General features: G+C 45.8%; 2 protein-coding genes across 13 annotated transcripts in view; one reads left to right on the top strand and one right to left on the bottom strand.

The window, feature by feature from the left end:
- The window catches only part of NKAIN3 (sodium/potassium transporting ATPase interacting 3), a 664,031-nt gene extending 658,635 nt beyond the window's left edge, over positions 1–5,396 (bottom strand). For both annotated transcript variants that reach the window (XM_073331053.1, XM_073331052.1), the window contains exons 1-2: positions 5,224–5,396; positions 4,360–4,472 (exon numbers count right to left, since the gene is read on the bottom strand). The gene's annotated coding sequence lies outside the window, so the exon portion shown is untranslated. The remainder of the gene's footprint in view (positions 1–4,359; positions 4,473–5,223) is intronic.
- Positions 5,397–6,169: 773 nt separating this feature from the next.
- The window catches only part of ASPH (aspartate beta-hydroxylase), a 207,705-nt gene continuing 198,350 nt past the window's right edge, over positions 6,170–15,524 (top strand). For 10 of the 11 annotated variants that reach the window (XM_073331031.1, XM_073331032.1, XM_073331035.1 and 7 more), the window contains exon 1: positions 6,170–6,359. In XM_073331031.1, the coding sequence (XP_073187132.1) occupies positions 6,290–6,359 (70 nt within the window). In that variant the 5' untranslated portion in view covers positions 6,170–6,289. Of the gene's footprint in view, positions 6,360–12,352; positions 12,434–15,524 lie in introns of all 11 variants that reach the window. The other variant, XM_073331038.1, reaches the window with a different exon arrangement.

Consider the following 15,524-nt stretch of genomic DNA (forward strand, 5'->3'; position numbering starts at 1 on the left):
ACTGGCAATGAATATTTGTTTACTGCCCGTGACTTTTACTGAAAATACCTGTGACTAAAACATAGCCTTACTTATGACTCAGCAAGGCATGTAGGGGCATGCCTATGGAGAGAACTCTAAGGCCTTTCAGCACCTGTGCTAGGAGTTTGTGTTTGAAAGAAAGGAAATACCAGACACATGGCACAAGGACTAAAGGGCAGCTGCATCGTCTCCATTTTGTCTTCAATCCCGCTTGTCTTCATTCGTGCTTCTTACCTCTAGAGTAACCGTTCTACAAATGAAGCTTTGAACAAAGGACTGAATGACCCATCCACACTGTGGATGCATTTCAGAGGGACTTTCTTCAAGCCAGCAAACTCCCCAATACTGCTAAGAACCCGATACATGGACTATGATGTATATGACTGCTTTACCATTTAACAACTCTCTTCTTGTTCTCTTTTTTTCTTTATGTAAGCAGAGTCAGGATGAGCTCCACCCTGACATCTGGTGGTGAGGTGTGGCAAGTTGTAGAAAAGAACTTCAGGGGCCGATCTCATTTGCATAGGCACACCCACCCCGCCTAGAATGAGGTCATAACTGCCCAAATGGTCACTTTGGCTGCTGTGGGATCTCCAGTGTCTCTGTTATTGAGGCAGGAAGAATAAATTGTTATTACCCTGATTATGGGAACCGTGCTTGGAACTGTACTTGGCCTTTTGTTATGATGGAGGGACTCACCATTAACTAAGTAGCACTCGCTAGGCAAGGGTCATGGGTTCCAAAACTCTGAATTGAGAGAGACTGGGGACAAGTATTAATACTTGGTGGTATGGGCCCCTCGGAGAGGGCCTTACATGCTAATTGCACTTTTGTCTCTCTCCACTGTGGAATATCAGAGCTAATTTTGATTCTATTAGGAGTCTAGTTACAGGCTGCTGAGCTCACTTTGGGCTAATGGTGCACCAGCACTGAGGCTCCCCTACTACAAGCCGAATTCACCAAAGAACTGAACTGACTAAGAGCTGAAATCACTGAGCATTGTGTTAAGTAGTGCGGGAGCCTGAAGATATATTGTGGAGCAGTTTGCGAGACAGCAGGAGCTGCTTGTGGGACGTGGAGTGGAGTGGAGCGGAGCAGTTCAGTTCGTGGACCAGCTGGTGGAGCAGTTTGTGGGATGATGGGAGCTGCTTGTGGATGCGGACTGGTGGAGCAGAGCCCTATGGAGCTCCGGGGCAGTCAGCCTCAGATCCTGTAAGGTGCCCCTTACCTCTCTTCCTCCTGCCCCCCCCTTCCCCCGCCAATCTCCACCCATGTTGGGAGGTAAAGCTCTGCAGATAAACTTTCAAACTCTGGGGCTGCCCTGACCGGGGACAGAGACTTTTGGGTCATTGGACTTTTGGGACTTTGGGTGATTTCGGGTTGCTCGACTCAAGAACCAAAGGGAAAGGAAACTACCTAATTTGCTTGGGGTGGGTTTTTGCTCATGGGTTGTGTTATGAATCCTGTTGGTGGTGTTTCCCCAACATAATGCCACATTGTTTCTCTCTGTTATTAAAAGGCTTTTTGCCACACTCAGACTCTGTGCTTGCGAGAGGGGAAATATTGCCTCTTGGAGGCGCCCAGCGAGGGTGATATATATTTGTCCCAGGTCACTGGGTGGGGGCTTGAGCCGGTTTTGCATTGTGTTGTTGGAATGGATCCCCTAGATATTGAACCTGGCCCTTGTTGTTGCCAACTCTGACGGGCAAAAGGGTTACATTTATAATAAACCTTAGTTTTAGTCTCTAAAGGATTGGCTGGCAGCCTAGTATTTTGGGTAAGATCCAAACCTATACTGACCTGGTAACGTGGCTGACCCTTTGGGGTCAGAAGAACATTTTGTATATGTAAGCAGAGTTTTTTAAATAACTTCTCACTTTACTGGACTTATGTGCTGACTGGGCGCCAGAGAACTCTACTGCAATCAAGGGGGCTGTGTGATTTCTTTTTTTGCTTCTTGATAACCAGTGTGTGGAATCAGAAGTACAGTTTGTGAATGGTTGGGGAATTTAACTACAGTGTTACCCAGCAGTCTTGGGAGTATCTGCTCTTCCTTTGCAGCTTGCCCTGACCTTGGCATTTCCAGTGAGGGCTGCCCTAGGCACACCGGGTCACACATGGTCTTAGCCCAAATATGTGTGTGTGTGTGCGCGTGGGGGGATGTTGGTTTGTTTTTATGTCAGTCTGTTCATAAACACTGACTTCCTCTTTACCTGGGGGGTGCTCAACCCCCCTCCTCTGCCCAGGCCCCACCCCCACCCATTCCTCCAAGCCACTGCCCTGCCTCTCCCTGGCTCTGCCCTGCCTCTTTCCACCCCCTTCCCCGAGCACGCTGCGTTCCCACTCTTCCCGCTCCCTCCCAGAGCAGACCTACACACCAAGAAACAACTCTGGAGCACCCACGGAGTTGGCACCTATGAGTCTGTTATCCAAGTATGTTTTTCTCCAGATCAATAACTGACCAAAAAGAAAATCTCACATTAAGATAAGGAATTTCCATTTAAAAAAAATACAGATCTATTTTATTATTGGCTACTGGAGGGATTTTTTTCCTCTGCTGTTTGAATTACTTTTACAAACTATTTCAGAGTTAACTTGGTGATAGATCAATACTTTAAAATGCTCCTTTACATTGAACCCAAGGGTGTTACTTGATAGACTGCTTGTGGACTACTTGTCTCCCATAGTTTGGGGGCTCCAATATCCACAGCTAAGAGTAAATTAATAGCAAGTTGGACAAACCAGTTTAAGAAACAAAACAAAACGCTTCAAAAAAAATCTTAAGCACTTGAAGAATGTATGTTTATAGCCTGCATTTAGTTGTCTTTTTTTGCATAAAGGGTTTATTTTTGTTCTCACTGAAGTCTATGATAAAACTTCAATTGACTTGGTGGATTTAGGTTCATATCTATAGCAATGCGGCCTAAGGGAAAGAGTAGTGAACTGAAAGTCGGAAGTTCTATTCCCAGCTCGGCTACTGGCCTACTTGGGCAAATCATAGTACCCACGGTGCCTCAGTTTCCTATCTGTAAAATGGGGGTATTGATACTAATCTCCTTTATAAAGTGCTTGAAGAAAACATCTGTATAATTATTATTATATACTTATATTGGACATTTATCATGCTGCACAATCTTGCTTAATTTCTAATTTAAAAAGAAAAAAGCATTATTTTCTATACATATGTTGGATAACTGTGCGACATGTTCTATTAGTATTTATTTCATAGAATCCAAAAAATGTGCTTGGAGCCTCATAGTACAGATAAACAACACAAATCTGTGCACTGAAGAGCTGAAAATTGATGATTTGATGTATAACTCTGTGGACTGGAGGACAACTATTGGGTGAGCTTCTCTGAATGCAGCTCACTGACTGAAAAAGTGGCAGATCAAAGGAAAGCTAATTACTTCTAGAGTACCTCTGTGAAAAAGGAGCCTCTTTCCCCACTATACTCTAGATCCCCACTGTGAAGAAAGAACTAATATTGTCACACATCTATAGCCATTACCTGGATCTTTACTATGCTGCATATCCTAGCCAGTGGCACAAGGAATGGCATTTTAGTCTCCTGCTCCAGTAGCACAAACTCCTACCATTCGCACATCCTCAGCGGAAAGGGTGCTCTGAGCCACACCTGATAAGTTTGTAGTGTAGATATGGCCTTAAGTCAACCTATGTCAGTATACAGCTGCGACAGAAATTACATTGCTAATGCATATCAACACTTTCCTTCTTATGTCAGCTGTGTGTATCCTCACCAGGAGCACCTGTGTCAATTGCACTATCAGCATGGGGCAGCTTGCGAAAGTAAGTAACAGTAAATCGGCATTGTAGCACCCAGGGTAAGCAAGCATATTTGCACCCCGTACCATTTTTTTCCATCATTTTCCCACCCCACTTTTCCACCCCCATAGCTTTGTGCCCTGAGTAACTGCCCCACTTGCCCCACCCTGGTTACAGCCATGGACTTAAGCAACACAATGTCTACATCAGTGGTTTTCAAACTTTTTTTTTTCTGGTGACCCAGTTGAAAAAAAATTGTTGATGCCAGTGACCCAATGCAGCTGGGGGATGAGGGGTTTGGGAGAGGCTCAGGGCTGGGGCAAAGGGTTGGGGTGAGGGCTGTGGGGTGGGGCCAGAAATGAGGGGTTTAGGGTGTGGGAGGGGGCTCTGGGCTGGAGCAGGGGGTTGGGGTGCAGGAGGGGGTCAGGGCTTTGGACTGGGGGTGCAGGCTCTAGGCTGGGGATGAGGGGTTTCGGGTGCAGGAAAGGGTTCCGGGTTTGGGGGGGGGGGTCGGGCTCAGGGCTGGGGCAGGGGATTGGGGCACAGGCTTACCTTGGGTGGTTCCCGGTCAGCAGAGTAGCGGTGGTGCAGAGGCAAGCTTCCTGCTTCTCCAGGCACCGTGGACAGCGCTGCACCCCGGAAGTAGCCAGCAGCAGGTCCGGCTCCTAGGCAGAGGTATGCAAATGGCTCCACAGGGCTCTCACTCACAGGCACCGCCCTCCCCCACTCCCATTGGCCGGAAACCAGCCAATGGGAGTGCTGAGGCAGTTCTCGGGGGGGCAGGGGGCACAGCACGTGGAGCCCCATAGCTTCCCTGCCTAGGGGCCAGTTGCTGGCCGCTTCCGGGGAGCGGCACAGTGTCAGAACAGGTAGGAACTAGCCTGCCTTAACCAAGCAGCACTGCCGACGGGATTTTTAATGGCCTGGTCGGCGGTGCTGACCAGAGTTCCGTGACTCAGTGCCTTACATTCCGCGACCCAGTACTGGGTCACAACCCGCAATTTGAAAACCATTGGTCTACACTGACACTGTGTCAATCTAACTACATTGACCTTGACTCAATAACTCTACCGCCATGAGTTGCATGAAGTCAGGGTAATGGGGCAATTACATCAACAAGAGCAAAATTTAAGTGTAGATACTTTCCATAGTTGGTTCAATGTAAGCTACCTTGTATGGACCTAACTCTGTAGTGTAGACCAGTGGTTCTCAAACTTTTTTTCCCACAGACCAATTGAAAATTGCTGAGGATCTCGGTGGACCACTTAATGATCTTTCCAAATGTTGTTTATACCATTAGCTAAACTATTGTAAAGCGCTTTGGATAAAAGTGCGATATAAAAAAACACCTTAATAATAATTTTTTTTGTTCTACAAATAAAAGCACACAATTCATTTTAACATCAGTAGTCTTACCTTTCTAATGTGGTGGATGTGCCCTCTCTCCCCTAACTCAGCAGTCTCCAAACTTGAGCTGGGAAGGAGAGGGGGCTCTCCCCCACCACAGCAGCCCCAGAGATGAGGCTGGGAAGGAGGGCTGTCTCTCCCCAGCAGCTACAGCCCTAGAGCTGGGGAAAGTCCTCTTTCTTTTGCCACTGCAGCTCTGCACATCCCAAAATCCTCCCACCCCCTCTTCTTACCCCGCTGCTCCCTCCCACCTACCCCCCCCCATTCTCCTCAAGGCCACCACCCCACCTTACATGTGCATCTTCTCCAGGGTTCAGGCACCTAATTAGAGAAGCCATACCTGTGCAGCTCCACTAATTAGGTGGGTGACCCTGCATTCTCTCATGTGCGGCTGCCCAGGCGTGCACCTTAGAGGGAACTATCCGCAGACCACCTGAATGGAGCTCAGAACCTCTGGCGCAAACCACAGCTGGGTGTACGGTAGCAGACAGCATTAGCCAGTTCTAGTACTCCTCACGTCATGATTGCACGCTGCTTTTTTGCACAGGTAACTGAGCACTGTCCCTTTCCTAGAGATAGGGAAACTGAGGCACAGAGGATCACTTAGCAGCACAAGTAGGTGAGCATGCAGCTGAGACCAGGGTCACGCCACAAGCCCTGGGTAAGCAACTCTACGGAGCGCGCAGCCACACCAGGCCTGCAGGCCCCCCACCCCTCTAAACAGCCCCGCCCACGTCCCCCTCGCGGACAGCGCGCGCACTTCTCCCACTGGGTCGGAAGCTGAATCCTCGCGAGAGCGCTCGCTCCATGTTGCCACGTTCCAAGCGGCCGGTTCGGCGAGGGAAGGGGAGAAAAGGGCAACGTGTCCCGCCCAGTCCTCGTGTCTGCACCAATAAGACGCAAGTGATGCCGACGAGAGCGCTAGGATTGGCGGAGGTAGCTGTCCGTCGGCAGCCGGGGCGGGTCCTTTGACTGCAGTGGCTACACACGCAGGGTCAGGCGGCTGCTGCGGCTGTGTCCTCGCTCAGTTCCTGGGAGCCCGCTCCTGCCCTTCCGCTCCCTGACAGGCAGCGACATGGCTCCGCGCAGGAACCCCTCCAAAGGCGCCGGCAGCAGCAGCAGCCCCAGCCAGGGGGCCAGGAAAGGTCAGCGCCGCCCGCGGAGCTGGGGCTGGCCCGGCCCGCCGGCTGGGGCCGCACAACAGGCTGGGGCGGAGCCGGCGGGCCGGCTCCTGGGTGTGCCGGGCAAGGGGGTGCCGCTCCCCGTTGTGCCCGGCGGCGCCCGCCCTTCGAGCCAGTCCCGCACAGGGCGCCCGTAGCGGGGGGGAGGGGGCGCGCTGCAGCAGCAGCAGCCTCGGCCCCTGGTGCCCCGGGGGCGGGGCCGGCGCGACGCGTGTCCCGGGGCGGCTGGTGCCCCGCGGGAGGGGGCGGCGGCGGCGGCGGCTGCAGCATTTTCGAAGTTGCCGCTCTCTTGAGTCCGTGGCTCCTGTGGCTGGGCCCGGGGCGCGCCTCGCTGCACACCGGGCTCCTACGGGTCGGGAGGTGAAGGCGGGGCAGCGGGTGCGGGGAAGCGCCCGGCAGCGGGTGTGTGTATCTGCCTCCCTCTCGCTGCCTGGTCACCTTCAGCCTCCTCCGTGTGTTTACGTGTCAGCTTAGCTCTTGGAGGGCGGGGAGGTAGGAACAGATGGTTTAAATCTGTTACTCAGATTTCATTTATTCCCCTTTTTTGCTGGAGTTGAAGTGGAGGAAAAGCTTAGAGTCTGGCTCAGCAAACAGGGAGATTCCAAATGACAGAGGATTAATAATGAGTAGAGCTGGACATATCCCTAGGTGTGCTTAGGCCAGTAATTACCAACTTGAGTGTCTAAGAGAGGCGTCCATGTGTGTCTTAAATTCCCCTGTAAAAAGCAGTCTGATTTTTAAAAAAAGTGCTGAGCATTGCAGTCAGTGGAAAATATCCCTGTTTAGCACTTTTTTAAAATCCAACTGCTTTTAGTTAGCTGTCCAAATTTGGATTTGAGATCTTCACTTGAGGCAACCACGTTTGAAAACTGTCATTCTTAATCTGTAGGCTTCTTACTTAAATGTAAATGCAGTATGAAAAATGCAGCTATAAAGGAAGACTTATTTTTAGAGCGTAAGAGAGATGAACAACTTGAAACTGGATCAACAAACCTAATCATAGAAGTAAATTAATAAATGTTTACAGTAAACTCCTGTAACACAACAAAGCTAACCTTAATGAAAGGGGAAAGTACTTGTCAGGTGAAAGTATATGAATGTCTTTCTGGCAGTTGTATAACTGTACAGATTGTAAGGATCTGATCTTTTTAGCTTTACAGTGAACAAGCTTTCTGTCTGTACTTGGTTAGCTCTTTTGGACTTATAATTTCTCAGTTTCATTTGACACCACTGGCACAGATGTGATGTTGGCCTTGCATTTCACGTATGTTGCATTTCACATATGTAATATCACACATGTGCATAGTCCTAGTAGAGCTCACAGTGCTGGATGAGAGGTTCATACGTGTGACATTTTACCCATATTGATCCCCTTGATAATTGAGTGCAATGGTTTCATATGGTGCTATAAAGAGACAAGGTGGCTGAGGTAATATCTTTTACTGGACCAACATCTGTTGGTGACAGTGCCAAGCTTTCCAGTTACACAGAGCTTAGTTATGTTAGTTGCTGCTGTATCCCTTAAATTTCTCTAGCCCAGTTGATTCAGGAATTATGAAGACAATATGATATTATAATAAGTGTCCATGCAGCAACAACAGAAGGAGCTTATTTCAGTGTAAAATTCTGTAAAATGCATGTTTTGAAAAACAATACATTGAAAGTGTTCATCCTGTATAGAATCTTGAATGCTACAGAGAACTCCAACATAGATAATACTTAATAATTCAAATTAAACAAAACAAAACCTCTTGATCAGAGTTTGAAAAATTCATGTACCTGTCTTGAGTAAGAACTTTTCCCAGGAACGTACAGTGCTGATGAAAAGCAAAATCGGAAAGTAACTAAAATATTTCTCTGATGGATTATATCTACAAAGGGTCAACCCATCCTAAGTGCTCAATTACTGAGGGGCGATATACACTCATTCCTATATTTTCTTTCTAAACCAATTCTCTGTATAGCTTTTCATGAATGATGTACTCAAGTATTCGGGTTCCAATATCTAGACTGTATAATCAAATTTACCTAAATTTGGGTTATTGCCGATTATGTACTATATGTATTTTAAGAGTTTTTCAACAAACTTTGTATTTGTGGATAATCTAAGCGCTATACCCAGATGTACAGACACTCTGTTCTCAACTTGTGTATCATATAATTTTAACATTAGCTTTAACAACATTTTTTTACCTCTGCAAAATCTGTCCTTTTATTTTAAAAAGGTTGGGCCTGTAAGCTTGCATAGGGCACCTTCCAGTTGTGAACAGTGTGAACAGAAGCAGGGGGGTCTGTCTAAATCTGCAGCACAGTCCCAAGATGCAGCAGAGTAAATGGTAACCAAAGTATTGTCACTTTTGACTACTTCTAATCAGAACTCTGTGGGTAGCTGCATGTAAATGACAAGTCTTGGGTCAGTTTCTTGCTGCTACCTGAGAAAACCAAGAAGCAGCAGAGACAGGCACTGGACAATGGCTGCTCAACAGGAATGAAAGTGGTGGAGACTCCTTACATTGCATTAGCAACTAGGTGTCTTTGGAGACATAGATAGAGGAAGCTCCTCTCCTCACTCCAGCTCCCAGAAAAGAAAGGTGTGACGTGGTGGGGAAATAAAGTTGACATTTGCAACATGAGGTGTGAAAGATAGAGCCCTCTGACTGGGGAAGCACCTTGGAAAGATTTCAGCTATCCTTCCTTTTCTCAGGAACTAATGGAGGAAGACTTGGCTTCCCACCTAGCATTGCCCATGGACAGCGGAGCCAGTGAAGTCAGTAGGAACTGCAGTACTGTTGAACATCAGGACATTTGTTTAGGCACCAAAGTCTGACCATTTTGGTATTAGTCTCACAAGTAGATGAAATCTGAAACAGTCTGAGTTCCTGAAATTGTTATACAGAAGTTGAAATTAGTATAGACTTTGAAGTTTAAACCAAAAATTAGAATTGACTTTAAATAGCATGTGCTTTTAAGACTACAAATAAAACTCTATCCATGTTCATTTTACTATTATGAAAATTCAGATGTCAAAGTATCTTTTAACATATTTGTAATGTTTGTAAATAGTTCTTTCTTTCATAAATATTTGAGTTGCCTACAGTTGGTGGTGGTGATCTTGCTGAAAAGCGACACTTAGGTTAGCATGGGTGCAAGTTTCTATGTAATTCAGTGCATTGGGGTGGAAGTCAGGGCAGACCTTACCTCTAGCAGTTTTGGGGCTTAATCTTTCCTGGAACAGAATGGAGCAGCTTTGTTACTTTCTTAAAACAAACACAACAGTGTCTTATTTCCCACTACTAACTAATCATCATTGCCAGGGGACCCATTGAGAAATACATGCCCTTTGAAGAGGGACAAGGTGTATTTCCAAATTTTAAATACAGTAACTCCTCGCTTAACGTTGTAGTTATGTTCTTGAAAAATGTGACTTTAAGCGAAACGACATTAAGCTAATCCAATTTCCCCATAAGAATTAATGTAAATAGGGGGAGTTAGGTTCCAGGGAAATTTTTTTCACCAGACAAAAGACTACACACACACACACACAGTATAAGTTTAAAACAAACAATTTAATACTGGTACACAGTGATGATGATTGTGAAGCTTGGTTGATGTGGTGAAGTCAAAGGGTGGGATATTTCCTAGGGGATGCCTTACTGCTAAATGATGAACTAGCAATTGGCTGAGCCCTCAAGGGTTAACTCGTTGTTAATGTAGCCTCATACTCTACAAGGCACCCTGACATTAGCCCCCCTCTTCCTTCTCTCCCTGCACAGCAAGCAGGAGGCTCTGGAGAGCAGCTCCAAGGCGGAGGGCAGGAGTAGCGCATGGCAGTGGGAGGAGGAACAGCTGAACTGCTGGCAGTTAGTAGCCTGCTGGGTGGCTGCTGCACAGGGCACTTAAGGGAGCGGGGAGCTGATATGGGGGCTGCCGGTCCACCCTGGTTTCAAGCCCCCACCAGCTAGCTGCAACGGGCTGCTCTTGCAAGCAGTGGAAAAGCAGGCAGCTGCCAAACAGCGTTATAAGGGAGCATTGCACAACTTTAAATGAGCATGTTCCCTAATTGATCAACAACGTAACCAGGAGGACTTTAAGTGAGGAGTTACTGTATAGGGTATTGGTTCATGGTTTAAATCTAAGTATTTAACATTTGTATAAAGCATCATTGAGCATGAAGTTTGAGAAGCAATATATCAGGGGTGGCCAAATTTACTGACCCTCCGAGCCGCATACAACAATCTTCAGAAGTTGGAGAGCAGGAGTGCACCCGCAGAGGTGTCTGGCTTCAGCCCCGCTCCTGCTGAAGCCCCAAGTCCGGCTGGAGCCTCGAGACCCCCTTCTTCGCTGGGCAGAAGCCTCTACTCCACCACACTGCTGCAAGGCAGAGGTACCAAGGTGCCGCCCCCCCCCAGTCCAGTAGGTGGAGATTGGGGAGGGGCATGGAAGGCTCTGCACACCGCACTTCAATGGTAAAAGAGCCACATGTGGCTTGTGGGCCACAGTTTGGCCACCCCTGCAATATAGTTACATGGTATGGGGTAGAGGACAGGAAACAAGCAGGGGAAGAAGAGGTTTATATAAATTAATCTGAGGTTGATTTCTTTGACAAGGTATTCATCAAGTGAGTTTCTTTGTCGGTGTAGATTTTGGAATTGCCAGTGGAGTGTGTGACTGCTTCAGATCTTACTATGAAGTAATTGAATGCTATGGTTCTTACATTGAGAAATTACAGTGGCTTTTCCAACAATTTTTTTTCCCACAACTATTCTTGTGTTTCTCAGAGTTGGTACAAACATATGCCATACCAACTTTTACTAGTGCAAGACTTAATTTTGCTCTTAATAACTGAGACTTTGTAATCTGTTATATATTTAAATACAGCCAGTAACTTAGTGTATACAACAAAATGTTGTCTTTGGATATGTAACTGATAACTTCAAATTGTTTTGGGGTCGCTAACTTCTACATTGCGAAACTGAATAGAAATCTAACTCAACATTAATAGTAGTATGACACTATCCCTATAAATATTATCAAGTCACATTGGATATGTAAGTGAATTAGAAAGCTTTGAGCTTGAAATTGAAATGAAGACATAGTTATAACTTCATTATTAAGGATGATTTTTGTGGCGCATCTTTTGGATATGGCTTGTTATAAAAACTTCTGTATTAGCAATTCACTTGAGTAGTAAAATGCATTAGATATAGAAGTTTTGCTGTAAAGGTTAGCATTTTCATTTTGTCAGAATGTGCGTATTGAGGGTTTGGGGTACATATAAGAAGCCTGCTGTGTATCAGAGCAGAAAAATTCAAGTGCATATTTGTTGTTTGTGTTTTGTTTAAAAAAAGGCTACCTATGATCTAATTCCTTATCAAACATTTGCAGCTTTCCCTGAATTATAGCTGTTTTCCTACTTATCAGAACAATATTCCATTTATTCCAGTATCCTGTGTGTGACAGTGGCTTTAGGAAAAAGGTTCAAGAACCTCCCTAATGGTCTGTTACGTATAACCTGGGAAGTATCTTTCTAACCCATCATTGCAGTTGGTGGCTGGCTTAAACCCTTCATGTTTCAGGGCGTATATCCCCTATAAAACTTTTAATATTTGTATACAGTAGAACCTACACTCACCAATGAGAGACTGGTGCTCCATTGTGCTATGCACAGCACACGCACACAACAAAAGACAGTGTCTGCATCAAGTTACTTACAATTTAAGTATATTCAATAAGATCAAGGATATCAAGTTGGAAAAATTCTGGGGGTTGCTGTTTGTGGAGAGGTTAATGGGTGGTTCCATCCTGGAGGAGGGTCAGGAGCTAGCATGTCAGTCCTATCCTGGAGAACATGTAGGTGGGGGTGGGAGGCAGTAGTGGACAGGAGAGTGTCTCTCACTGATGGCTGGCCCAGGGCAGGGATTTGGGCCCAGCTCACTCTGTACTCTGCTCTTTTCTAGGCTGTTGCTGCTTCCTGTCCAACTGGGAGTAGAGGGTCTGGAGGAGGCACTTGAGCATCAGCTTGCAAGGAACTATGAAAAGTTTGTGGGGGACCAACTCTGGGGGTGGGAGGAGCTACTCCCCTTTCTCATAGCAAATGATGCGCTTGGACAAGAGAGACCTATTTATTTGTGTGTGAACGTTCAATCATCTGCCTTTCAATAGTCTTCTGAAGATCAGAGGAGGATTCTCCAGTTACTTTGGAGTAGTGGAGTGATTAGTTCTGTCCTTTCTCCAGGATCCTCCAAACTTCTTTAAAGGCAAAATTTGGGTCCAGCAGGAGACCTTTATCTTCTCTTTAATTTTATCTCTTATTGCAGAACTGTAACCTGTAGTATGTAAACTGTTGCTGAAGCAAGGCTCTGTACCAAATGACTAGAAGGTAGCTAATGTAATGATGATCTTTAAAAAGGGCTCCGGAGGTGATCCTGGCTATTAGAGGTTGGTGAGCCTAACTTCAGTACCAGGCAAACTGGTATTATAAACTGTAGTAAAGGATAGAATTATCAGACACACAGAGAAACACAATATGTTGTGGAAGAGTCAACATGGCCTTTGTAAAGGAAAGTCATGCCTCCCCAGTCCATTAGAATTCTTTGAGGATGTTAACAAATGCAGACAAGGGTGATCCAGTTGATATAGTGTACTTGGACTTTTAGAAAGCTTTCTACAAGATTCCTCACCAAACACTCTTAAAGAAACTAAGTAGTCAAGGGATAACAGGGGTCCTGTCATGGATCAATAACTAGTTAAAAGGTAGGAAACAAAGGATAGGAATAAAAGTTCAATTTTCACAATGGATAGAGGTAAACAGCGGGGGGTCTCACAAGCATCTGTTCTGGGACCTGTAGGTTCAACATATTCATTAATGATCTGGAAAAGGGAGTGAACAGTGAAGTGGCAAAGTTTGCAGATGATACAAAATTATTTAAGGTACAGTTACAGAGGGATCTCACAAAAGTGAGTGACTGAATTTCACCTGTCATTTAGTTGCCCAATGTTGATAAGTGCAAAGTAATGCACATTGGGAAAATAATCCCAGCTACACATACATAATGATAGGGTATGAATTAGCTGTTGCTACTCAAGAAAGAGATCTTGGAGCCACTGTGTATAATCTCTTGAAAACTTCATCTCAATGCACAGCAGTGGTCAAAAATGCTAGAAGAAACTTAGGAGCTATTAATAAAGGGATAGAAAATGAGATTGAAAATATCATAATGCCACTATGCAAATCTATGGCATGCCCACACCTTGAATACTGTGTACAGGTCTGGTTGCCTCATCTCAAAAAGGACAAGTTCAAAGAAAGGAAACAAAGATGACCAGTGGTATGGAATGGCTCCCATATGAGGAGAGGCTTAAAAAGATTAGGCCTCCTCGTCTTAGAAAAGAGGTGACTAAGGGATGATAGAGGCTTATAAAATCATGAAGGGTGCCAAAGAAGTGAATAGACAAGTGTTGTTTTCCCTTTCCCACAATACAAATACCAGGGGTCACCAAGTGAAATGAATAGACAGAAGGTTGTGGAACTTGTTGCCATGGAATGTTGTGATGGCTACAAGTATAACTGGGTTTAAAAAAAAAACCAAACCAGATAAATTCATGAATAATAAGTCCATCAATGGCTATTACTCAAGATGGTCAGAAACCCTCCTAAACCTCTGACTGCTGAAAGCTAGGATAGGAAGAGGAGTGGATAACTCTAACTGCTCTGTTCTGTGCACTTCCCTGAAGCTCAATACAGGCCACTATCAAAGACTGGATATTGGGTTTAGATGGACCATTTGTCTTACCCAGTATGGTAGTTCTTACATTCTCATTGTCCTTCTGCATATTTCTGAGATCTACATGCTTCTCTCTAGCTCAAATACTGTGATTTATCAACTCAAAATTATTACTCTCATCTCCTAATTTGCCATAATCCTTCTTCATTCATTTTCCTCCTTATTGATTGCTCTCCTCTTCTCTTTCCTATCTGCATTCAAGCTTATCTTGAGGAAATCCTGATCTATACAGTTTTTTGGGCTGTTTTAACTATTTTGGCTAGGGTATGATTGCAGATCTTTTAACTAAAAAATATTAAATCAGCACAACTTCTTGTGTGGATGCAGTTATACCAGTAAAAAGGTGCCTTGTATTGGTACAGCTTTTCCTGCTAAATTTATGGGACTAAGCTATACTAATAGCAGCACCTTCATACTATACTCCTGGGGAAATTCTGTGCCACTGTGTGCATGCATAATTAATGAGCTGCACAATTTTAATGTTTTGCACAGAAAAAAGCTCTGCCTGGAAGTTGCTGCAGTTCTGCCTTTTGCCCACCAGAGGGCATTGTGCTGCTAGAACAGAGCAGCCTCCCAGGCAGCCCCAGCTGAAAATAAGGTTGGCTGGAAAGTTGCTGAGTTCCACTTTTACCCACCAGAGGGCACTGTGACGATAGAACAGAGTAGCAGCTCCTGGCCAGGTAGGGAAGAGAAAGAGCCTGTGTTGTTCACAGCGCCTGTCTGGCGAGGTCAGGAGACAGGGGCTATGGGGAGACAGACAGCATGGGGCTGCTGGGGAGTCAGATAGGGGCTTATAAGGGCTACCGGGGGGAGAACAAATTGGTAGGGGCTGAATGGGAGTGGAGGTGTAGGGCCACAGGAGGGAGGAAGGTGCAGGGCCACATAGGGACAGAGGAGTGGCTGAGTGGGGGCACAGAGACACATGGGGACAGAGGGACGGGGTGCAGGGTCACATTGGGTTGCGTGGAGTGGGTGTCTGAATGGGGGTGGAGGGACACATAGGGATCGGGGGTGCAGGGATGCATGGGGACAGGGGCAGATGTGCCGGACTAATGGGAGAGGCTAGGGGTCAGCTAGGGTCTGCAGGGGGAAGCTCTCTAACAATGTCCTCCCCCAAAACCTGTTCCATACTTTTCCCACCCATATTCAACAACCCTCCAAGTTCACACCCAATCTCCTTCCCTCTTCCTCAGCTCCTCCATTACCCCGTCTCCCCAAGCCTTCTGAGGGGTAGGGAAATACGGTTCTGTATTGTAGCTTAAATGAATTATTACTCGGAGTTCTGTATTAATATACCTAGTAAGGAATCTATTTGTCAAAAAACATTTCCTGAATTTTTGTTGTC

Source organism: Lepidochelys kempii, chromosome 2, assembly GCF_965140265.1.
Source record: "Lepidochelys kempii isolate rLepKem1 chromosome 2, rLepKem1.hap2, whole genome shotgun sequence".
NCBI classification, from domain to species: Eukaryota; Metazoa; Chordata; order Testudines; family Cheloniidae; genus Lepidochelys; species Lepidochelys kempii.